Source organism: Hoplias malabaricus, chromosome 14 (genome assembly GCF_029633855.1).
Source record: "Hoplias malabaricus isolate fHopMal1 chromosome 14, fHopMal1.hap1, whole genome shotgun sequence".
Lineage (NCBI taxonomy): Eukaryota > Metazoa > Chordata > Actinopteri > Characiformes > Erythrinidae > Hoplias > Hoplias malabaricus.
The window spans coordinates 25,359,177-25,384,510 of record NC_089813.1 but is presented as its reverse complement, the minus strand read 5'-3'; the positions used below and the strand labels follow the sequence as shown (position 1 = coordinate 25,384,510).

General features: G+C 35.8%; 3 protein-coding genes across 3 annotated transcripts; 1 reads left to right on the top strand and 2 right to left on the bottom strand.

The window, feature by feature from the left end:
• Nucleotides 1–778: 778 nt before the first annotated feature.
• On the bottom strand, nucleotides 779–6,999 carry zgc:101664 (uncharacterized protein LOC450064 homolog). The gene is made up of 2 exons (XM_066644642.1): nucleotides 6,901–6,999; nucleotides 779–1,831 (listed from the first exon to the last, which is right to left on the bottom strand). Exon 2 carries the CDS (start codon nucleotides 1,800–1,802, stop codon nucleotides 1,092–1,094), a length of 711 nt encoding a protein of 236 aa, XP_066500739.1. The 5' UTR covers nucleotides 1,803–1,831; nucleotides 6,901–6,999; the 3' UTR covers nucleotides 779–1,091.
• A 2,633-nt stretch (nucleotides 7,000–9,632) lies between these two features.
• On the top strand, nucleotides 9,633–15,900 carry srp19 (signal recognition particle 19). The gene is made up of 5 exons (XM_066644568.1): nucleotides 9,633–9,808; nucleotides 10,548–10,623; nucleotides 10,819–10,890; nucleotides 15,132–15,243; nucleotides 15,458–15,900. Exons 1-5 carry the CDS (start codon nucleotides 9,771–9,773, stop codon nucleotides 15,586–15,588), a joined length of 429 nt encoding a protein of 142 aa, XP_066500665.1. The 5' UTR covers nucleotides 9,633–9,770; the 3' UTR covers nucleotides 15,589–15,900.
• Nucleotides 15,901–18,811: 2,911 nt separating this feature from the next.
• Nucleotides 18,812–20,570, bottom strand: LOC136665592 (protein FAM240C). Its single transcript, XM_066643242.1, has 2 exons — nucleotides 20,449–20,570; nucleotides 18,812–19,134 (listed from the first exon to the last, which is right to left on the bottom strand). Exons 1-2 carry the CDS (start codon nucleotides 20,568–20,570, stop codon nucleotides 19,023–19,025), a joined length of 234 nt encoding a protein of 77 aa, XP_066499339.1. The 3' UTR covers nucleotides 18,812–19,022.
• Between the last annotated feature and the right edge of the window lie 4,764 nt (nucleotides 20,571–25,334).

Here is a 25,334-nt window from a genome sequence, read left to right as displayed (position 1 = left end):
CGGGTATTGTTTAGTATACATAAACGAATGAATGTAATTTAGATACTATTTTCTAATTAGTGTTCATCTGTAAAAAGGTACTGTTTCTGAAAAAAGCAGTAAATGGCTGGCAAATCTGCTGAAAGGATTTACCGTTTAAATATTTACAGTAAAACATTGTATTATGCCATTACAGTAGTATTCTGTAAGGTTGAATTACAACAATGTTCCTGTAAAAATGCAGTAAATTGCTGAGAACTCTGCTGCCAGGTATTTACTATAAATATTTACAGTAAAGTATTGTATTATTCAATTACAGTAATGTAATACAATTACATTATTGTATTATTCAATTACAGTAAAGTATTGTATTATTCAAATTGAATACATTATTCAATTTGAAATGCAGTAGTGTTCCTGTAGAAATACGGCAAATGGCTGGGAACTCTGATGCCAGTTATGTACTGTAAATCATAGTATTTACAGTATTGTATTATTAATTATGGGAACTCCAGCTGCCAGTATTTTACTGTAAAATGCACAAGAATTTACAAGATGTTTGTGTCACGTTTGTTTGTTCTTTCCAGTTTTTCCTGTGGATTTTACATTGTACATATGAATATCAGAACTATATAATATTGACCAATAATAAGAAATATATGGTGATATTCTGTCCATATTGTCAAACCCTAACTGTAATCCTCATTTATGTGTTCATTTCTTATGTAAAATTTTAACTAGTAAATGTTATTTTGTTTCCTGAAATACACACCTCACTCACATGATATATGGAATTCACTTTAAAACCCAACTAATTTGTTTAAATAAAGATATTTATGAAATAAAAAAAAAGGATACAACTTCAATTACTCAGCAGTGAGTTAATTAGAATTCAATCCTTTCAAAATTTGATCTGATTTAACTAATTTCAAAGCAGGACCCATTTTGAAGTTCTTGTTTACATATAGAAATTTAATATAAAATCTCAGTTATAGAGCTATTTTTTATTTAAACAAGTGGTTCAAAACTCTGAACAGTTTTTACTAAAAAATTTACTGTATGACAGTTAGGGATTTCTTAGTAGCACCAATTAGAACAATAATTATTCGTACTTACAGCTTAAATATGTTCCCTAGTTTATGAACTGATAAAGTAATCTCCCCAGATAGCTGTAATTTTTTCCTTAAAAAATATCCAATATATTCACAATAAAATACGTCACAGTATACCCATATCTGGGACAGGTTTCTTTGAAAATTACCATTGCATGTTGGAAGTGTGGAATGTTTAATAGCATGGTTGAGCTTAGTCCAAACCTCTTCAACACTCTGTGGTGCACAGTTCAGTTCACAAATAATCCATTTCGCTCTTTGGTGGAAGTGAAGTCCATATGTCTCAAAAGTCTTGTGGAACTGTCTAGAGAAAGAGTGTGCACTCTCTTTTGTTTTCATTTTTTGTGAAAAGACACTCCATGATCTTTTACATTTCTTTGCCACATTCTGAACTTGTTCTGACCACTCACCATCAACTAGTTCAAGGCTTGTTAATTTCTTCTTACAGACCTCTTCATCATCTGGAAAACAATTCTTGAAAAAGAAGTCTGATCTCGGAAGGCAGTATGTGGAACTTATTAACTGATGAGATGTAATCACTGGAGCAGCATTTTTAGGTTTGAGTGGCAGAGATCTGTCAGTGCCAGAAGGAAACCAAGGTGTAAAAGTTGGCAAAACACGAGTTGGAAAGTCCTCCAAGGCCCTCTGTGTTATAGACACCAAACCATTCAATTTATCTGGGGCATTCTTGTAATGCAAGCATACATCCATCCAGTTAAGTATGCTGTTCTCAGTTATTTCTGTTGTGAAACAAAACAAAATAAAACAAAACATGAGTTGGAATGTCCTTCAAATCCCTCTGTGTTATAAACACCAAACCATTCAATTTATCTGAGGTGCTCTAATAAAGCAAGAATACATCCATCCAGGTAAGAGTTGAATATATACTGATGTTATTATACGGTCTAGTACTCGTTTAAACCGCCCCAAACACACCAATATAGTCTAACAGTTGCTTACTGTTTCATTCCACCTTAAAAAAAAAAGTTATTTTCAAGTTCTAAATTGAATTTGTCAAAGTTTCAGTTCCACCTTAAATGCCCCTGTGATATTCACATAATCACACATCCAGTTGCATATTTGGCATTTTCTTTATTTATATATTGTTTATTCTTAACCCAAAAAAGGAGGAACAGTACTAGTTGAGAGTCAGGTGCAACTTTCAGGTAGGAGGGCCCCTTTTCAAAATTTTGCTTAGGCCTCAAGGTAAGTTTGTTTGGAGGTATATTTGGTGCAAAACTCCTGAGCACCAGTTACAGTGAAATTTGTAGTTGTAGAAAATAGTCACACGTTTATCAATAAATCTGAAGCCTCAGAGTAAATCTCTTCAAGAGCTGCAAAGCTGTAGATTTTTTTTCCTCTCCCACAAGTACAATTTAACAGTTACACCTTCACAAGTTCTTCATTGCAGGTGCACAAATCCAATTATACACACACAAAGTACACAAATATGCTCAGTTTTGCTACAGTTGCAGCGTTGAATATAGTGCAAAACACATTAACACACTCATATAAAACATGCGCAAAAGTTGCACATTGCACAGATTCACATATTTGTTTGCGAATGTAACTTACACACCTGTATTTTTTTTTGCACAAACAAGTCCATGATTACACCTGCTCAAATCTGCGACTACGAGTCTCAAATGCTGTCTTTTTTTTTGCTCACATGACAATTTCCATGCGCTCTCACTTTTGCACCAAATATCTCAGTCAGTGTAGTGCAAAACTAATTTGTACATCTGTAGAGCCATGGGTGGGCACTGCTCAGAGATCAGCGAACCCTGCCGACCAATCAGAGGACTCATTAGGCATGTGTCGAATGCTATTGGCTGAGGTCTCCTGGTTCTGTGACTGAGCACCTCCTATGAAAAGCCTTCTCCAGAAAAGAAACATGGAGGACTGTGGTTCTGTGTAGCATATGTAATGGAAAAGAAAAATGTAAGCGATATTAAATAAAAGTGTAATCTTATAGTGGCTTGCTATGTGGTAAATCAGAAAAGCTTAATGAGCAATTTCATTTAAGAGACTAGTTTAATAAGGCTAGCAGACTAGCAAGAGATTAGCATACCAAGGCTAGCATAGGCTAGCTACCTATATATATTTTTTGTCTCAGTGGGTTTCTGTAAACATAAATTAATACTTATTTATTTAACATTTTGAAGACCATCAGCACATTGTACATTGATTTTAATTATCCAGTATTTTCTATAAATTCCAATAAATCCCCAAAGTTCCCAACATTTCTGTGGAAAGCTTATGATTTAATGTTGTTATTTTCCCCATTTCCAACACTGTATGATACGTTTAAATGTCTTTTCAGAATGTGATCTTTTCCTTTTATCCAGCATTAAAGATTTTTCCACATCAGTACCAACACTCATTCCACAATTTACAGAGAAATGTCAAGTACTCTGTGTATATTTATGGGGAAACCATATCTGGTAATTTTCCAAAAGAAAACCTTGAGTTCACCACACTGTTCCTTGGTAAGTCATTTTTTCTTTTTAAACAGGGCCTTGGAAATAATTTTGTTTGTTTTTCAGTTTTAACTAGAACAGCTACATTTTTTTCCACTTTGCAGAAAATGATGAAATTGTAAAAGTAGTCATTTTTCTAGTACTTCTAGTCATTGGGTTGGGTACATTCTCTGTTTTCTCAAGAATAATTTAAGTACTCAGTTTTTTTTATTTTTATATATTCATTTAAGCAGGGCAATTTGCAGCTTCACTTAATCTTTGAATTATGTATATTTGCTGACATTTTTTTAACATTTGCCACTTGTCCTAATTGCTACTGTTCATTGGTACATTCTTTTTACAGTACTTACAAACTATTATCATGTAGTTTCAAACTTTCAAAATTCAAAGTCTCATAATATTTCATATTTTATATAATTTTCTGTAAAGCTGTAATCTTATAGTGGCTTGCCATCTGGTAAATCAGAAAAGCTTAATGAACAATTTCATTTAAGAGACTAGTTTAATAAGGCTAGCAGACTAGCAAGAGGTTAGCATACCAAGGCTAGCAAACTATATATATAAATTTTTTCTCAGCGGGTTTCTGTAAACATGAATTAATACTTATTTAACATTTTGACCATCAGCACATTGTACATTGATTTTAATTATCCAGTATTTTCTATAAATTCCAATAAATCCCCAAAGTTCCCAAAATTTCCATGGAAAGCTTACATTTTGCAATATTTCCAAAGTTCCCAAGCTAAAGTTTCCATGAAAAGTTACCGGTAATTTACTGGAACTTTTCCACCCCTTTGCAAACCTACTCGTAGCAGCAGATTTGAGCAGGTATAATCATGGACTTGTGTTTGTGCAAAAAAAATACAGGTGTGTAACTCGCATTACACAGATTCACATATTTGTTCGTGAATGTGCAACTTTTGCACATGATTTATACAAGTGTGTGAATGTGTTTTGCTCCATATTCACCGCTGCAACTGTAGTAAATTGTAAGCGCATTAGAATATAATCTTTATTGTACATATAACATACAAAGTTATACAAGTACAACATTGCAGCGAAATTGGCTTCCGTCTGTACAATCACATAAACAGGGTTTAGGTGTGTGCAACAGACGCGACCGCAGCAGGTCACCCGCGCCATCGTACAGTTAGAAGAAACAGCTGGATTTACATTGGGGAAGTGGTGGTAAAAAAAAGAGAAGATGCCAGACTGTGCCTTAAGAAGCACAGTATGTGATCTTGAAAAAACAACACCTGTAGCACACAAGCAATACACAAAGATAGTTTCAGTTACTTGGACAAGAAGGTTCAGTCTGTGAGAAAGTCCGCAGAATGGAGTAGCGCTTGTCCTTGAGCCCAGTTCAGACAGGGGAGGGGTGCAGCCAGATAATTCCCATAGCAACCATTCTTCCAGGGGAGTTTAACTATCAGCAGCTCGAGGCCACTGATAGCTGGGGCAGCCAAAACAGATAAATTCAGTTTGTTAGAATCAGAGACCTGAAGCTAATTTGAGCTAATATTCTCTCTGATTCAAAGTTCAATTTTTATTCTGGTCTTCCAAACATTCCGTCTTGGAGTTCAAAGTCGTTAGTTGCTCCATGATGGAATCCAAGCTTCTACTCACAGTCACAGTCTGTGTGCCAATGGCTTTGCCCATCCCATAAATCATGTTGGTCAGTTTCTTTGGACAGTTTAAAACTGACCCAACTATTAATTTCCCGATAAACCAGGGCACCACCTAAACCAATCAGCAGAAAGCCCACGATTGTAAGTCAGAATAGGTATACATCTTCAATGTCCTCAATGGAAAGAGGGAATATCCAGCCAGCGCTGTTCCATAGGGGCAGGGGGGCTCCCCCAACCCCAGGCTTCTCCTTGAGAAGATGATGTCAATAGCGTTGAGAGACCAGTTGATAAATTCCATTTTTAAATTTTTAATTCAAAGAGCGGTGCTAAGAGAGTCTCTGAGGGTAGACAAGACCAGAGAAGACAAGCAGGAAAGATAAGGAGCGGAGAGGGAGAAAATGTGACCGCCTCCCACGAGAGCAAGAGAGAATTATATTTTTGTACTTGTGTGTATAATTGGATTTGTGCACCTGCAATGAAGAACTTGTAAAGGTGTAACTGTTAAGTTGTATTTGTGAGAGAGGAAAAAAATCTACAGGTTTGCAGGTCTTGAAGAGATTTTCTTTGTGATTTCAAATTTATTTTTACATGTGTGACTATTATCTACAACTACAAATTTCACTGTCACAGGTGCTCAAGGGGTTTTGCACGAAATATACCTCCATACAGACTTACCTTGGGGCCTAAGCAAAATTTTGATAAGGGGCCCTCCTACCTGAAAGTTGCACCCGACTCTCCACTAGTACTGTTCCTCCTTTTTTGTCTTAAGAATAAACAGTATATAAATAAAGAAAATGCCAAATATGCAGCTGAATGTGTGATTATGTGAATATCATGGCAGCATTTAAGGTGGAACTGAAATTTTGCAGAACGCAATTTAGAACTTGGAAATAAAGTAGTGATTAAGAAGAGATTTTCTTTGTGATTTCAAATTTATTTTTACACGTGTGACTATTTTCTACAACCACAAATTTCACTGTCAGAGGTGCTCAAGGGGTTTTGCACCAAATATAGCTCTATAAGTCTGGACCGGTGTTCTGACGAGCTGTGCTTCCTTGTCGAAATTAGCTACTTGCTCAGACCAACATTTTTAATGCTTTCGTGTTTTTCGTCATAAATGTCGTTCTCCGGTGCATTACACAATCGTGGTTTACTGTTCTTATTTGCTTGAGTGTTTCAAAACGGTACACGGCGAATTAAATGTTTTAAAAAAATCTCATCACCGTAATAATCTTATAATTTCTTTAATAAGAGGATTTGGGCAGTGCATATCTCTTGCTTATAAAGAAGCTATGCTAGCTACTTTGTTCGCTCTTACGATAACCCACCCATAGGAGATAACGTTAATATTGACCCGAAGTAGCTAGCTATACATGCGATGGTAAGTGTCTAGATAAAATAATTTATGGGGTTATAAGACATATGGACTACAAGAAATGAGAATACAGAGCAAACGACAAATTATACCCATGAAATTGTATTTGAGTGTTGAGTTAATGTTACTATTTAATCGCGTGTCGAGTGTATGCATGTAGCTAATATTCCTTGGGTAACGTTAACGTTTAGTATTTTAGCTTGCTTTGCTACATAAACATAACTCTACAGACGAAACCGTAGCTGTAAAAATCTCGAAGATGAACAACATTGTAAATACGAAGTTAATGCTTGGACATACGGCGACACCTCCACACATGAACTTACCTTATATTCGACCATTAACAGGTTATATTTACTTGGGTACAGCGTCTGTATCGCTTAGAGAAAAACGGCGTTCATGTAATTGTCTTGCGCATGCGCATTAGAGAATTTAAATACTTAAAGGGATACTACGTTTTATATATATATATATATTTCCATAGGTGATGATATTTGTCTGCATACAATGTATTAGAAGCTTATACAATTTTCATATGTATTTAAACTTCTGTATTTAGAGGTTCAGACAAATAAGTGTTCACAAATATTAGAGGTACCACTTATTTCATAATGACTAATAATTACTACCTGTGAGTGGTTAGATATATCTAAGGGTAGTTAGCCAGGTTGTGAAATAAAAGTAAAGTCTAAAGAGATAATGATGCTAATGACAATATTCCAAATGTCCAAGTGAAGAAAATGCTGCAATAAAATATATAACACATGTTCAGATGTCCAGTTGTGCAGGATTGGTTTCAATAAGAAGAAAGAGAAACACATTACACAACTTAGCACTCCATTCACAACTCCCTACAGTCACGGTCGCTTGAAATATAGTCAAATAGAATATCCTTATTCGCACTAGCATGTAGAACTCTAAAATGTGGTTAAGTCACGGGTGTGCAGTCTGTATTAAAGACAAGGAAAAACTGGCACAGTAGTTTTATTTTTTTTTATTTTCAAGCCTTTACAACATTTTATGTCTATATCTGTATATATAAATATATATAATATATATACACACATACACTCACACTCCACACAAACATTGGCTCACTCACACACCCAAATCTTCATAAACTTGTTGGCAGAATGGGCTGCAGAACCCAGGTTGCATGTCCTCGCTGTACTACCCCACAAGTTCCCCACGTCTCCCATGCCCCAACAGCCTGTGGACTACAAATAATAAACAGAAGCATACTTTTAATATGTTCTCTTATTTTACTTCCTTATCTTGTCTGTCTTTTGATGTTCTTTGTACTCTGTATTGTAATGCATGCACAATGCTTTGAGTCCTTGAAAATGCTGTATAATTAAAATTTATTTATTATATTATTATTATTATTATTATTATTATTATCAAAGCCAGCAACACTGCTTTTGACTGCAAAATCTCTGATCTTTGAATCTTCTGATCATAAAACATTTATTTGTCAACTTTTTTGCAACCACTGGCAAAAGAAACAATTCTCAGACTTCATACGCAGTTCACAAACCTGGTAAAACAGTCTTTATATGTCTCTCTACAGCACAGGCAGCACTCCAGTCGATACATTGTGCGAAACTCTTGTTTGTATTTAGTGCTGTAGAGTTTCCAAGTCACAACAGCTGCATGTGTTGAATTTGAGAATTAATAATCAGATTACCACCTCTTCTTATAAGGAATACAAACATCTTAAAATAAAGTTTACTGAAACACAATAATGCACTTTATACTTACTGTCAAGCCACTGAAAATGTGCTTGGGCCTGGAATGAGTGTCCTGGAAGAGGCGACACACCAGTGACTTTGTCACACTCTTCCAGGACACCCTCTAATAGAATCTGCTCCAGGACCGTGAGGGGCATCTGTTAAATACGTTATAGAAGAGTGCAGATATTGTTTTACAGTTTATTTAAATTTAGTGAAACAAAAAAGCTAAATATAAATTTACCACAGAACCTACATTCCAATTAATTTTTTAAAACAAACCACACTTTTCTCATTTGTGAAGTCTACTGCATATTAAGCAAAATGAAAGTTGAAATGCTCAGTTCAGCTTCAAGAACAGACACAAAAATACCTGGTCAATGGAGACGGTAAACATTCTATCTCCTTTACTGTTAACAGAAAAAAAAACAAGGTGAAATCTTGGCTGAAATTAATATAAATACTATTTAACAATGGACCATGTCTAATTTGAGCTTATCAGATGCTATAAATAACTGCTTTTAAGTCAGATTAGTTACACACTGACATGTGTCTTTATAAATTCAAATAAACCATCAAACCCTGAACGCTCCTCAGTCTTTCCCTTCTTGTGCTTACTGGCCTTTCCTTGTGCATTAGAGCTCACCATTCTAAAATATAGCTGGAATTTAAATGATGTAAGATAATTGAAAATTAGGTTTATCAGCTACATTTACAAACATTAAGTTGTTTGCAATATACCAATCAAACAAAAACAATTTAAATAACTCAATACAACGACTTTAACAAGTGGTCTCTCCAAAATGCAAAACATCACAGTACAATGTACAATGTGTCTGAAGAGAAAGCTGCATGTGTGTGTAAATATTTTTGTTTCATTAACAGGTGTATATACCCTGCAGGTGACATGCTCCCTAAAAGCAACCGGCACCACCACCTACGGAGCTGTGGGATGTCACTCTAACGGACAAATGACAAAGTTTAGAATGCCGTTTAAAGCCTTACTGGAAATGTATCCTCAAAAAAGTGATAATCTGAAGTAATCACCTGACTGAAGTCAAAAGGCCAACCAAGGGCCATGTAGAGTGCATACTGAAACATACCATAGATACAGCTGAGAACATTGAACACTGAAGGGACAAAAGTGGCCTGAACGTGGGCTGGATGCTGAAAAAAATAAAACATAAAAGGAGATTACAGTTTATCTGTGATACGCATGTTCATTGTAACTACATTTGTAAGCTTTTCTTTAAGTCAAAAGTTACTTGTTACTTTGTGGATTTCCCTCTTTCCCTCCTGGCCAGTAGAGGCGCTGGGGAGTAAATATGGTTAAGCTCCACGAAGGAAATCCGTGGATTTACTTGCTTAACTGCTTCAGTAGTTTCATTGAAATGTGAGCGTTTCTCGCAGAATATTTGGGAGTATTAAAGCGGTCACAATACCTCAGTAAGACTTTCATTTAGAAAATGGCTTATTTATCGACGAATCCGGCTAAAAAAGAGAGGTGAGTGAAACGTGTTGCAGTAACGTTAGCGCAGAAGCCTAATTCTCCTCCTAAATATCCTGCTTTTAATGGAGTCACTAAGTCAACGTGTGCAATCTCGGAATCAGTTCAGTTCTTCAGTGGTTTAAAAGGGGGAAACGGCACATCATTTTTATTTAATATACGATTTCAAGAGTTTCAGAATAAAATGCACTGCTAGTCATTTTAGAAAATGGGACCTTCTAACCAATTTTACTCTATTTTTATATTTATTATATAATGATCATAATAGGAATCCGCCGTTACATATTCAAATATACAAGTAGCGCTTTTTCAGCGTACGTTATTGCAAGTACATAAAGAATTTTCAGGACTAAAACAGGTCAGACACTTTTATGCCTACGCCATGACGCTTTTAGTTATAACGCACTTTGATTACGCCCATGTTTTCTTTTTGAGATTTTGATGTCATTTAGACATCTTTTTTTTACATTTTGTTCTGGGATTTGATCAGAGTTGTGGTAATCGATACATTGTTAAATATCAGTGCTGAGAAGAGACTTTGTCCGGCTGTCTGGGATTTCAGGCCGTAAGTATTTAAAATAGATGGCCGGATATGAAATGCAGGTTTGTGTACTCCATATGGCTTGAATATTTTAAGATTTGCTTACTAATAGAAAACACATATATTGCTTACTTAGTTTCATCTTTCATATCCAAAACCTTTGGACTGATCAAAGTTTTTCTACACTCCCTACAGGTTCTTGTGTATATATCCAGCTTACATCAACAATAAAAAGACAATTGCAGAAGGCAGAAGAATACCCAGTGAAAAGGTGTGTTGATAACCCCTCTCCAAATTCCTACTAAACAGACGTCTGTCACAGAAATGACAAATTAATGTTTTGTCGGTTAATGACAGAGGTCTATTTGTTATGAAAAGAAGATAAAACTTAATATATAGTCTGCGCCCTTTTCTTCAGTACTTTTTGGTCTCTTCAGTTTTAGTGATACCACATTTTCCCCCCCAGGCTGTGGAAAACCCTTCCTGTGCTGAAATCAGGGATGTTTTAACTGCTGCAGGAATGAATGTCCTTTTTGAGGTAAAGTTCTGGCAGAAACCTGATGCAATACCTGGCAGTAAGACCACAAATTCTCATATACCTCTGCTGTCCTAGCTGTTCTCTGGAACATTCATTGCCACTTTACATAGTGTATTAGCCTGAATCTACACTAAATATCCACTTTGTCAGCTTTTCCTTATATATAGATAAAAGTATTAATGCTACAATTACTGAATTTAATGTCTTCCTAATTTATTTTCCCACACTTAACCATGTTAATCATCATTCATTACACACATGTTAAATTAGCATTGATTTTGCTCATTGAATTTAATACTAGTCACCATTTAAAATGAAGTCAGTGGTTCTCAAACTGTGCTATGCATACACCAATAGTGTGGAAAGCAGCAAGAGGTGGTACGCAACATCAAAAAATGCATTGCTTAATTATGGAATTTATGTAATTTGCATGGGACTTTAGATTTTCCTTTTATTAAAGTTTCACACTCTTTATAATAATATTCTATGCTGTGCATACACCATAATTCATTAAGTCTGTAAGGGAATGGGGAGCAGCGTCCAGGTGGCACCCAGCAGAATATACAGATTAAAATTTTCCACTAATACTTTGTCATTTAAAAAAATATTACAATAAACCCACAACTTCATAATTTCATAGTTAATATAAGTCCTACTCTACTACAAAAAAAGTCCTACTTTTTTGTGTGATGCTGCTGCGTGTGTGGCATCACTCTGGACATTAAGCGCCCCTTCTCGCTTCTCTCTCTCCACACAGATTTACCTGTGGGGGAGGAGGGGCATGGACGCAAATGCAAAACCAATGCTTTGCAAATGTACCGCCCTGCTTTACAAATTCAACGTGCACATTTACGTTTCTGTGGTGGTTAAAACACGCAGTACTGGTGGTGACAGAGGACAGATCATAGCATCTGTGAACAGGATAGAGCAAAAAAAGAGTCTAGAGTATAGTAGTGGGTCTTACCAAATCCTAAAATAGTTTTTTTTTTTCCCCTCTCTAGATATGTTCATTTTATTTAACTAAGATTTTAAATGACTAATACTACTGTTGTTCAATTAGTTATCATTTTATCATAAAAAAAATTTACTTGAAAACAGAATTTGGCAAATCACTTTTCTCTTCAGATGCACTTTTGAAATAGAACTCCATCCCTGCCTATCCTGGGCTTGGGACACCAGCCAAAATCTTGCCTATGGCTCCAATTTGGTCTGAGCTGGCTCTGAAGGCACCCCACACACAAAGACAATTTTTAATATATTTGTCTTTGCTTGATTGTTGTTAGTCATCAAGTCTCCACGCTACACGATCCACTCTGAATGGACCACCATTCACACACAGACAGACAGCTCTGATTACACACACAGACAGACGGCTCAAAAACTTGCATGAGTTTCTCCCGAAATGCTACAGCCCAAGAGCAGACAGGAGTTTCTCACACACTAGGGCTGTGTCAGAAACAGAAAGCAGCAGATAAACTTTCTTGCTTGTTGCCTCACAGCATTTTGAAAAGGCAGCATTTTGAAATGGTGTTTAATATTGTGTCACATCAGATTATTCAGTATTTCAGCAGAGTGCAAGGACACCTGTACACTAATACTCCCTTGCCAGAATAATTAGAACTTTGAAGACATTGGAGCAGAAACAGGCAGCATTTTAAACAAGCTTTAGATACATAACTCTGCACCTTCCAGTAAGAATACTTCCTGAGTTGACAGCACTCTGGTCATATTAGACACAACCTGGGTGTAAACAAATAGTGAAATAATCCCAGTTTGACTCATTGATTTGTCATATTTCAGGCATGATGTTATCTTCTCATTTTACACCTGAGAATCGTCATCCAGCCCACAGTACAGGACTCTGTGTTGTAAATAATGAGCATGTTTCATATTTACAATTTACAATCGGGGTGGCCTCAACTGCACTGGGAGATTATTGGAGGAGTAAAGATTGAATTTATAGATTTGCCACCCTACAGAATATGGGGAGACCGCTAGCGATTTGTTGGGAGGGCTAATGCTGGCCTTGCACCAAATGACTTTCCAAGTAATTTCACTGTCGCAGACAATTTACCATAGTCAGAGTAAAAACATGTGAGTCTTGCTGGTGTTGCATCACAATCCCATAATCTCGATCATTTGGTGTGAGGGGGTCAGTACAGCGGTTTTAATAATTATCATTATCAAGTCTTTAGTGTTTTCTTATGCAAATAGTGACATGGACATTGTAAGTAATTAATAAAGACAGCAAAGTACTGTACTTAATGCACGAAGCCGCTTGTATTTTGAGTACATTTTTGATTATTTAAGAAAGGTGCGATCTACTATTGTGCACACTCAACACCCTTACTTTACACGTCCAGTAATGTGGCTCCACTGCGTCAATTCTTGACGCAGGGTGCCTCTGACCTGATGAATTGGTAGTGAGAATGTGGAAGTGGCGATCACTAATAAAATTGATGGTGAAGTGGTGGTGGCACTAATGTGGCAGTGGTGTAGTGGGTGAAGTGGTTCAGCTTGTCACTCGAAGGAGAGGTCTGACTTATGTTACAATAAAATAAGGTACTGTAGAGGTACATTATTGTCACTAAAGTTACCCACAGTGCAAAAGTAAAGTTGTGTTCCCAAAACATCATCTTAGAAGGAGATATGAATATCTGTAATCTTGGATTGTCAGTAATTACAAGCAACTAGATTCCTCAGTCTCAGAAAAACTGTCACTGGTACATATTCAATACTTTTAGATGGGGAACATAATTGTACCATACTCTAATTGTCGGTTTTTAAGTAGTGATGATTTAAACACAACAGTGGTGTAGCAGTTGATGTCAAAGTCACACAGCTCCTAGTACCTGGAGATTGTGGGTTCAAGTCCCACTGTCTGTGAGGAGTTTGATGTGTTCTCTCCGGGTGCTCAGATTTCCTCCCATATTCCAAAAACACATGTTGGTAGGTGTATTGGCGACTCAAGTGTGTGTGTGTTGCCCTGTGACAGACTGGTGCCCCATCCAGAGTGTGTTTCTGTCTTGTGCCCAATGATTATGGGTAGGCTCTGGACCCACTGCGACCCTGAGTTGGATAAACGGTTACAGACAACGAATGAATGATTTAAACACCTTATTTCATCTCCAGGATGTTTATTTTGCATGTACCATAACAAAAGCTTACAGAGCTTGAACCTCTTCACCTGCTACACCACCACCACATATTAGTGACCACCACTTGATTGCCACTTCCACTTTCTCACATTGTTGATCAGGAGCCCTTGTGCCTTATGCCCTCACCTGCCCCGGAACAGATGAAGAATCAGGGGAGCTCAGGTTTCTGTAATAAAACTCAGGTGGTATCTAGAGGTTTCGTTTTGATAAAGGCTGGTACTTGATATATGTCATCAAAATGATTAAATTATCAAAAATCTTTTTATTGTGTTCTGTTTTGGCTGTAGCAAAGTTCCTTCGTTCATTAATTTATTCATCTTCTTTAAATGCTTCATCCTAATCAGAGTGATGGTCTGTCGAATGCCTTTTTAGAATCATTTGGCTCAAGGCAGATACATCCTGGACCGGGTGCCAGTCTGTCAGAGAGTAATACAATTTGTGATGTATCAAATATCATGAACAAAACAGCTAAAACTCCTTTTAAATGCACACATTCTGAAGTATTTAGTCATTAGCAAAGTAAAAATTTAAAAAACAAAATTGCTTCAATGTGTGTTAAATCGTTTTTCTGTGTATCTGTCTACTGTGATTATTATTTGAGAGAGTGAGAGAAACATGTTGTCTTGTCTGTCAATTTGAAATCAGTGTATACTTGGTGTCATTACTGCCAGCATTTATAAACTTCAGACATTGGAATCAATGTATATTTAGTGTCATTCTGGCTAGCGCTAAGATCTGGTTAAATAAGTGTTGCAGTGGAAAATGATTTTAATTAATATGGATTGGTTTAAACACTAAATTGATCCAGTTTTTAAAACGGCAGAATTTCCAATAGTATGTACTCAGTAGTGGCCCTGTGAAAGGTCCTGACCATTACAAAAACATTAAAGACATTGCACTCATTAACTGGCAGATTACAGTCTGTTATTAAACACTATTATAATGCTAATTGGGGCTGATCAAATATTCTGTAAATGTATACAAACTAGATTCATATAACATGGGCAGTGTGTAAACTCTTAGGCCTCTGAATGTCATCTATGTGTAAAACCCTAAAATTAATTTTCATTTTGTGTTCTGTAGAATGACAAGTTTTATCCTAGAGAATGGAATAGAGATGTACAGTTCAGAGGACGAGTACGAGTTCAAATAAAAAATGAGGATGGAAGCTTGTATCAGGATAAGTTCACCTCTAGTAAGTTTGTGTTAATGCCATTTGTATTTATTAATAATTGTTTAAGATTTTATAGAAACACCATCAATCATTCATTATTTACATTTCCTGTTTGATTAATAGGCCACCTCTGTTACAGCTTACGTCTTAATATAGAAATTATTATTATTATTATTTTTTGGTTCTTTTGAACTTGAAAAACAATGAATCTACAGTAATATGTACTGTTTTGTAGAGAAAGACATTATGTTGTATGTGGCGGAGATGATTCCGAAGTTAAAGACTAGAACACAGAAAAGTGGTGGCGGTGACTCAGCAGCACAACAAGGGGAAGGAGGGAAGAAGGGAAAGAAGAAGAAAAAGTAATTGCTTTTCTTTAGAAAGGAAGATGGATGTTTAATTTCTTTTTGGCAGGAGATGATGGAACTTCTTTGCAACTTTGTTGTAGTCCATAATAACAAGCATTGTTTTTGTCACTTTTTGTGACCTTAAGTAGTTTTATCAGCGTGTTTTTTTTTTTTTTTTTTTTTTTTTTCTCATAAATATTTAATCACACTCAATTGTATATTTTTTACATAATATTTAAAACTTACAAATATAAAGGCAATTCATCTTTAATTTGTTCCAGTATAAAATCTGTTTTTGAGGCTGTTTTATCCCTTCAATTGAATATTAATCATTTTTGCTTAATGTGCATGTTGATTTGAAATTAAAATAATTTGACACATTTAAGACTGATCAATTATTACAATAAGAACATTGTGATTTTTTTTAAAGCTTTTATTAGTTATTAGTAGTAATTACAAGGGCAAGTCTTACTAAATATTAAAAAGTGAGTGTAAATATAAGTGTATTTATTTATGCTATCAAAAAGAGCTGATGAACAGTAGGTGTAAGCATTGTTTTGGAATTCATAACATTGTGAAATCAGCTATTTTAAGATGCTTCTGTTGTGGGTGCATACAAACTTGTATATTCTTTATAGAAAAAGCATGATATATATATATATATATATATATATATATATATATATATATATATATATATATTATATATATATATAAATAAATATAATGTCATGCTTTTTCTAAGTTAGGAACTATATATATATATATATATATATATATATATATATATATATATATATATATATATATATATATATATATATATATATATATTAGTTCCTAACTTCCTGGGATTGGGCTGTCGAGCAGTGGCAGTGCATTCAGTACTTCTGAGATTAGTTCTGGATCACAAACTTATCCAGTATTAATTGCTGATCTCATTCTCATTTCTGAATGGCATCAAATCCACACGAAGATGTTCTAACATTTAGTCTAAAATACCGCAGAAGAGTTAATCCATTAACGTAAGGCAAACAGCCTATTCTGCTAATTTCAGAAGAATATGTAAATCTGGTAGTGTTCAGATAATAGATAAGTCATTTTATGATATTCGTTTATGGGGTTTGGAAATTACTGGTTTTGTAGAATAGAACACATGTACACACACTCATACAGTCATGGGCGAGTGTTGGCACCTTTGATTTTTTTTCCAGAAAATCAAGTGTTTCTCCCAGAATGGTTTGTATGTATTGCAACAACACACAAAACAGGTGGGAAAAAAAGCCAACTTTGATATAATTTTACACAAAACTTAAAAAATGGGCCAAATTTAGTTGCATACCCTTTATAATAACTGCATAATCAATTGCTTCCTATAACCATCAATAAGCTTCTTATACTTCTTAATTGGAATTTTGGACCACTGTTTTGGAAACTGCTCCAGGTCTCATATTTGAAGGGTGCCTTCTCACAACAGCAATTTTAAGATCTCTCCACAGGTGTTCAGTGGAATTTATATCTGGACTCACTGCTGGCCACTTCAAAACTCTCCAGTTTCCATCCTTTTCCTTGGTGATTCCAATGCAAAGAGTCAAATCCTCTAATTTTTATCTGATTATAGATGTGATTTTTATATTGCCCACAGCTGTTGCTTGCCACAGGTGAGCATCACCAACTTGAAACAAAGTTATTTACTCACAGTTTTGAAAAGGTGCCAATAACTTTGTTTTGGAGTTTTGCATGAAATTATATCAATTTTGGCTTTTTTCCTGTTTTTTTTTTGTGTTCCAATATACACAAATCCATAAACGTGTATAACAAAAGTTTCATCTAAGTTTCTCTTAGAGAATGTTTTGATACCACTCCTTATTCATGGCACTGTTCGTAGGCAAAATTATGAGCGATTCCACTCCCCTGGATGAGAAGCAACAGCACACATGTATCTTCTCAGGATACTTTACTGTTGGCGTGACACAGGACTCATGGGAGTGCTCACTTCTTCTTCTTCGGACATTCATTTTTCCAGATGTCCCAAATAGTCTGAAGGGGGCTTTATCCAAAAAAAAATATCACTACCCCAGTCCTCTGTTGTCCAATACTTCCTGCAGAATGTTAGTCTGTCCTTGATGTTTTTCTGAAAGAGAAGTTGCATCTTTGTTGCCCTTCTTGATAACAAGCCATCCTCCAAAACCTTTGTCTCATTGTGCGTTCAGATGCACTCACACCTGTCTTCTGTCATTCCTGAGCAAGCTCTGCACTGGTGGTGACCCTATCTTGTAGTTGCATCCTCTTTAGGAGACGGTCCTGAAGCTTGCTTTACTTTCTTGGGCACCTTGAAGCCTTTTTCATTGCAATTGAACCACTATTCTTAAAGGTCTTAATGACTCGATAAATGGTTGATTGGGGTGCTATCTTACAAGCAGCAATGTCCTTGCCTGTGAAACCCTTTTGATGCAATTCAGTGATGACCACCCGTTGTCTTGAAGTTTGGTGTGATCTCCCTGTGTCCACATGGGTTTCTTCTGGGTGCTCCGGTTTGCTCCCACAGTCCAAAATCACTTTGTTGGCTACTCAATAGTGTCCATAGGGGTGAGTGTGTGTTGCCCTGTGAGGGACTGGCAACCCCTCCAGGGTGTGTTCCTGCCTTGTGCCCTGTGATTCCAGGTAGGCTCTGGGCTCCCATGACCCTGAACTGGATAAGCGGTTACCGACAATGAATGAAACTATCCCTTTTAAAGCAACCAGTCTACTTTTCTAATCAGCATAAGTGATATCAGCAGTCTTGCCCTCATTAACCTTTTCCCCTTTTCTAACGAAATCATCACTGAAATTGTTAGCAGGCCATTTTGTAGAGCTGAAATGCAGTGGCTGGAATACATTATTTTTTTTAAATATATATTATTATTTTCATGAGTGGAATGATTTGGCAATTAAATGCAATTCATCTAATCATTATTAGCAAGCTAGAGTTAATACAAAACGAGGCTGCAAACTTTGTATGAAAACCAAAATTTGTGTCATTCTCAAAACTTTTGGCCACGACTGTATATGTACTTTTTATATGTTTTATATGTTCTTTTTTTTTCTTAAATCTTCTTATGTTAATTAACATAGTGCACAAATAACAACAAAAGAGGTTATTTATTTAAGTATATTATTAAGAAGAGCGTATGTGTTTCAGCAGGGCTGCAAACATGTTAATATGTCTGATATTTCTTTGGTGATTGTGCCTTGTATACTTGCCCATGACCTTCACACCACCTGTTTGTTGTAGAGGACTGTAGTGTAAAGTCATATGGGGCTTGTTTAATTTAGATTACATCCTCTTGTCAGTTTTCATTAAAACAGTAAATATCTACTGCATACAAACAGACATTAACTACAGGGAAGGAAATTTTTTATTGGCTTAATGATCTTGCATAGGAAATATATGAGCACAGAAAATGCCTGCAGTCATTCTTGATCAGTCTGCTTCAATGCAGTTGACCTTATGCCATGTCCATCACCAAAATTCTTGAGATGTTTTGTTCGACTCTCAAGTCGCATGATCCATTCTTCACGGAGCCTGCATAAACACATGTTCAAATAATTTACTTCATGTTACAGTAGTGACCTGGAAACATGCTACACAATCTTACATGCAGCACATTTTGGCTTGTTAGTATATACTACTATGGAATATAAATATTAATTTAATCTACATTTATAGAACATTTTCCAGATAACTTTCCTGTTGTATACCTATGACAGGTGTTATGGATGATTGGTAGACCATAAAGAACCCCTCCAGTAAAAATCAAGTTTTTACCTATATAACATGTCAGTCAGTGAATGTATTTTTTAATGATAGAAGACATGAGTAAAATAAGCAGTGTTTCAAAGACTCTCAAACTGTTGAATTCAGACATTCAGGGTTTCTTATATTGTAAACTTATACTTGCAATATGGAGTTTTCAAGCTGCATTTGAGTTTCAGAATTAGCTGAGATAGAGGTGGGGCTAATTGCATATTTATAGATCCACACCCACACCTGTGCAAAATGTAAAAAAGTGGAGTAATGTGGAAAATAGCCTCTTTAACTGAAAATGACAACATCTGAATGAATGTATCGCAAGCTATAAGTCTACCATGCAAAGAAAAAAAAAACATATAAACAAGATGCTGCCTGCTCTGAACCTGAGCTTATTTGATGGGCTGAGGCAAAGTGAAAAGTTTCTTGTGGTTTGAGAAGACCAAGCAAAGAGGGAAAATATTTTGCTTTCAAAACTACCACAGGTCTCCTGGGTTCCCAAACACTTGTAGGGAATTATAAGAGTGGAGGGGATGAAACAGTGGTAGACAACATTTTTTTAAAATTGTGTTGAGAATTGGCAAGTATTTAATAGAAAAAACAATTTGCAATTAAATATAGATTTTAAATTATTTACACAGCATGGCTTTGTATTCTTTCATTTGGTACAACATCCTAAATTCTTTGAAAGCAAACTATTTGTACATAATTTTGATGAATAGAGATCAGTTTTTGAAAGTTTGATTGATGGCCAAATAGGGACTTTTTATATGATAAATTGAACTTATGGTCTCAAGTCAGACTTGTGTAGAAGGGTAAGAATAAGAGCATTCCAAAATAAATCACCAAGCCTTATTCCAAATATATAAATCAAAGCTTTTAGAACAAGTTATATATATATATATATATATATATATATATATATATATATATATATATATATATATATATATATATATATATATATATATATATGTATGAACAATGTTTCTCTGAGATTACTCCTTTATAAATTGTTTTTAAAAACAGAGAGGCAACGTTGGAAACAAATCACATAACTAATGCAAATGCAAACGTGCAGTTTCTTACTTTGACAGTGCACTATTCTTCATCCTTAGTTCCTCATTTTCTGTCAGCTGGGTGTGATTTGAAATTTTTTGCTCCCAAAATGTTTTGATAAACAACTTGTCATGAATCAGTGCTGCATTCATTTTCTATTTAGCCAGAAAAAACATTTAATTTGTCATAACTGTTAGACACATTTTTTTGCTCACTATATTATCCCAGTTTTTAAAGAAAATTATATAAATGGAAGTCATGCTGGACCATATATACATGTTAATATATTGCAAAGGACCACTGATATTTACAATCTTTACCATTAATAATCACCTTTAATAATAATAATCTTAATAATAATAATAAATGTTTTGTTCTGATATGTTGCATTATGCAAAAGCATTAAAAAACATGTATCAAGTCTTTATAATTTGTTTCTCGTTTACTAGATTTAGTACAATAAAGCATTGTATCATGCTAATTTTACATTATTCTGAATATTAGTATACAAAATTATGTAGTTGTGTTAATATCTTAAAGTTGTGCTAACATCTGAAAGTTATAGCCAAAAAACAATATAGAGACTAACCTAATGGAGAGTAGTAGTCTTTCTGTGTTATTCAGTGTTACAGTTGTCTCTAATCGTAAGATTACCTTCGACTTTCCCTCCCTAGATGCGTACATGTATCAAGCCTCTGTGCATGGGAACTAAGTAATGTATGAGATGTGACTGGAAGCCGCGGTGGAATCGTGCCACAATTCCCACTGTGCACCATGTTGCATCAGATGACATTCAGATTAGTGGAAACCCATAACAATGTTGTAGTACTCAACAGGTGCCACTGAGTCATAATAAGCACAAGCTTGTCTGTCAGCTCTACATCACACACTGTTCTGAGGGTGATGCCATTGCATATGAGTGTCATTGGAGATCAACAGCATCAACTCGTAATGTAATTTAAATGGTACACATCATGGCCAAAGTAGCTGGCAGCACAAATGTGAATATGCAAGCAGCAAAGCAATGCTGGTTGCCTTGGATCTTATTACTCAGTGATAACAACTGATGCCTGAATGTAATTTAAATCCACAACCCAAGATTTACTTTTTTATGTCATGCATAAAGCATCACAGTTTTATGGCATTCCTCCACTATGAGGAAAATATTGGTTTAGAAAAAATGCAAAACGATTAGTTAAACAATATATTGCATCTGTTATAATAATCTTTAAATCCTGAAGGACATAAACTTTATGATGAATGAATTTTTTTTTTAAAATGACATTTTCACTAACTGAATTACAAAGTAGGATAAATAGCAGATATGATTACATGAAAATCCAAAACAGGGAAATCTGCTGTATTTACTATTAATCTAAATCATATTAGCATCAGCTCAAATTCATGTTAGCGTGCAGAGGGCCAACACCATTCTGGAAAATATGGAGTCCAATACAAATCTGATAGCACATGCTTGACATTTCATTTCTTTAGAGCATGATATATTCTAAGCCCAGGGTCTTAACCATAGGTCAAGTAAGACTACTGCTCTATTTCTGTTACTGGAGCAGTATGCTCAAAAGCATATAATTATGTTATCAGTTACTGATACTAATTGAACCATGGGACACTCCTGAAAAGAACATCCATGTTGTCATCTTTTTAAAATAAACAGGAATGAATAATAAGCCTTAATAAAATATGTTGATGATATTGAAAATATCCAGAAGGAGCATGTTGCTCATACTTGTTTCCTTAGGACCACGGTTAAATTGGGCTCTATTGTGCTGTAGCACAACTCCAGTATCATTTTGATCTGTGAATGGCAAAAAAATGCTAATTTCTGGCACCATAACATTGTGACAATACACAGAAAATAATATCTAATATTTATGATATGCCTTGCGAATTTATGAAAAACTCTACTGGCGGACCAAGGGAACTAATTTATATTGTAGTAAAATAGCTTGGCTACTGGATAAAGATCTGGCAGATATGAATGTTTGATAAACATGAATCTGTAGCAACATAAGAAATACCTTGGACTGCACAAATCATCTAAATGTAAAATATCATGTATATTCAAGTAGTGTGACAATAGGAAATAAAATTTAACTCACATAACAGCTATTTTACAATCACATGAATGAACCAAGCTGTAAGAACACTGGAGTTGTTTAGATCATGCAAGTCAGACAAAGCCAGTTACTTGTACACATTTTTACAAAGAATAAATTTGTGGCTTGGCAGCACTAAGCTGGATGGACAAAATGACAAACTCCTATCTGTTCTGACTTTAAAATTATAGACAATAAACCATGTCTGGCATACATGCTCTAATGGCCATATATTGGCCATAAAATGAATTGGATGGTAAAAGGTGCAAGAACAACAGATGGGCTTACAACATAAGATTCCATGCACCTAAAGAGCCTTTGTACATATATGTATGATGAACACGGGGGAGATGGACAGAAGGCCTCAAGAGCTGGAGTTGATGGGAAAAAAACAGGAATACCAAGTCACAGGAAAGTGATCTTGTCCAACATGACATGAACACACAACCTTCTGATCAGGAGTCAGATGCCCTCACGATGCAACACGAGGTCATCAGGAAGCACCCCATAACCTGTGGTTTTCAAAATTGAATCCATGGCAAGGACGTGGTCATCACAAGCAGAATGTTCAGAACATACTGCTGGTGTGAATCCGTTCACACTAAGTTTCTAAGGAAATTAACACTCAGGTATCTACCAGAATAGGCTAAGTAGAGCCTGAATGGCTCAGTCGGTATAGCATCAGACTTTAAATACGAGTGTTCAGGGCTCAAGTCCCTGTTTGGGTAAGCAGTCAAAAAATTTCTTGCCACAATTATGAAAGCAGTGCAAGTGCCTGTCGGCTGTGTATGTTTAAGTTCTGACAACATAACTAAAACTATGCTGCATAGGTTTCCTTGCGAGGGGTGTCACATGACTTTCAGCACACTACAATCCTGCTTACCACACCTTTTGAATCCGGATCCATAGAGCATGCAAGTCAGACAAAGCAGGTTGCTTCTACAAAGGATTACAAAGAATGACTTTGTGACTTGGCAGTAATAAGCTGGATGGGCAAAATTACAAGCTCCTGTTTGAGTTTAAAAATATAGGCAAGAAACCATGTCTGGCATATATGTTGTAATGACTATTACTGTTGCCGCTTTAAAGTTAAAAGGAAATGTCTAATTTTGTCACTTTCACTGAGATTTTTTATTTTGTGTCTGGTGGGAATAAATGAGTTGGTGCAGCAGGTAGAGTCGCAGTCACACAGCTCCAGGGGCCTGGAGGTTGTGGGCTTGATTTCCGCTCCAGTGACTGTGTATTCTCCCGTTGTCCGGTGGGTTTCTTCCAGGTGATCTGGTTTCCTCCCACAGTCCAAAAACACATTGGTAGGTGGATTGGCGACTCAAAAGTGTCCCTAGGTGTGAATGTGTGTGTGTGTGTGTTTGTGTGTGTTGCCCTGTGAAAGACTGGAGCCCCCTCAGGGTGTATTCCCCCCTTGCACCCAATGATTCCAGGTAGGCTCTGGACCAACCCCGACCCTAAACTGGATAATCAGTTACAGATAATGAATGAATGAATGAATATATGTATGAAGGTAACAGATGTTTATTTATATTTTTGAGGTGAAATCTGAGTTTTAAATTATTGATAATTTTAACTAATGATAATTTCTGTTAAACTGATATACACATAAAAAACACATTTAAAATATAGTTAAAGAAATATTTCTTTTTGCTGGTATTAGTTATTAGAGCTTTTACATAGTTATAAGAGATACTTACACATTGAGACCCAGCAATTCATACAGAGGTTTATTCACACTCAGCTTTATTTACATTTCACATTCAGGCATTCCATTAAAGGTAATTTATTGATAATAGCAGAGTCAAGCTAGTCCACACCCAAGGTAAGGGACAATGTTAGGAATAGTGAAAATAAAGACCCTTCAGAAGATCAAATGGAAGAAGATACTGATGTGCCACAAGAGAAAGAGCAGCAAGACAAAGTGACACATCTAAGATGTGGTGAACAAATTCACACACTAACAGTGAGGGGCAATGAAATGAGAGAGAATAAAATAAATGCGCTTCAGCAATGGTTCAATTATGTCTATCAAAAACTGTGAATACAAGCCAAACTAGCCAAAAAGCAATTATCACAGTGCTCAGAGCCCTTATCTGAAAATCTTCTGAATGATATCATGGGTGATGTCAGGAGCCTGTGCTGAACTCCAGTGCATTTACAAAGCGCTCTGTGGCATCATAACTCCAGACCAAGACACCCACCACAAGGTAGATCAGTGTGTAGAGATTTCAAGCTTTATTGTATCCAGAGCATCATGCCACCTGAGTGGAAATGTTTCAGAAGAAGAACAAGAAGCCTGGCCAGATGTAAACTCTCTTTGGAACTCAGACAAGAGTGAATTAAGTTCTGTCACTTCTATCCCAAAAGCCTCAGAGCATTCAAGCAAGTCTTCTGTGGAATGCCAAGATGCTGCTGCAAGCCAAACTATTCTAAAAGTGTTACAAGAACAATAAAGAGAACAACTGGAAATACAGCATCTAGAAGCAGAAGCTCATGAGGCAGCTGCCATGAAGTGTCGTCTAGAACAAAAAGCCGTAGAGATGAAGAGGAGAATTAAGAGAAAAGAAGAGGACGCTGAACTGAATGCTATATTTGAGGATGAGCACAGCCCTCTACTAAGGACTTTGAAGGATAAACAGAAGATACAGCATTTGGAGATAGTGAAGGAACTAAGTGCTACATGGGCAAGAATGCAAGTGTATGATCAATAATTGGATGGAAATAAAGGACATCCTAACCCAAGGGACATCCTTACTCATGAGTTGGGCCCCACAAAGCATTTACCCCTGC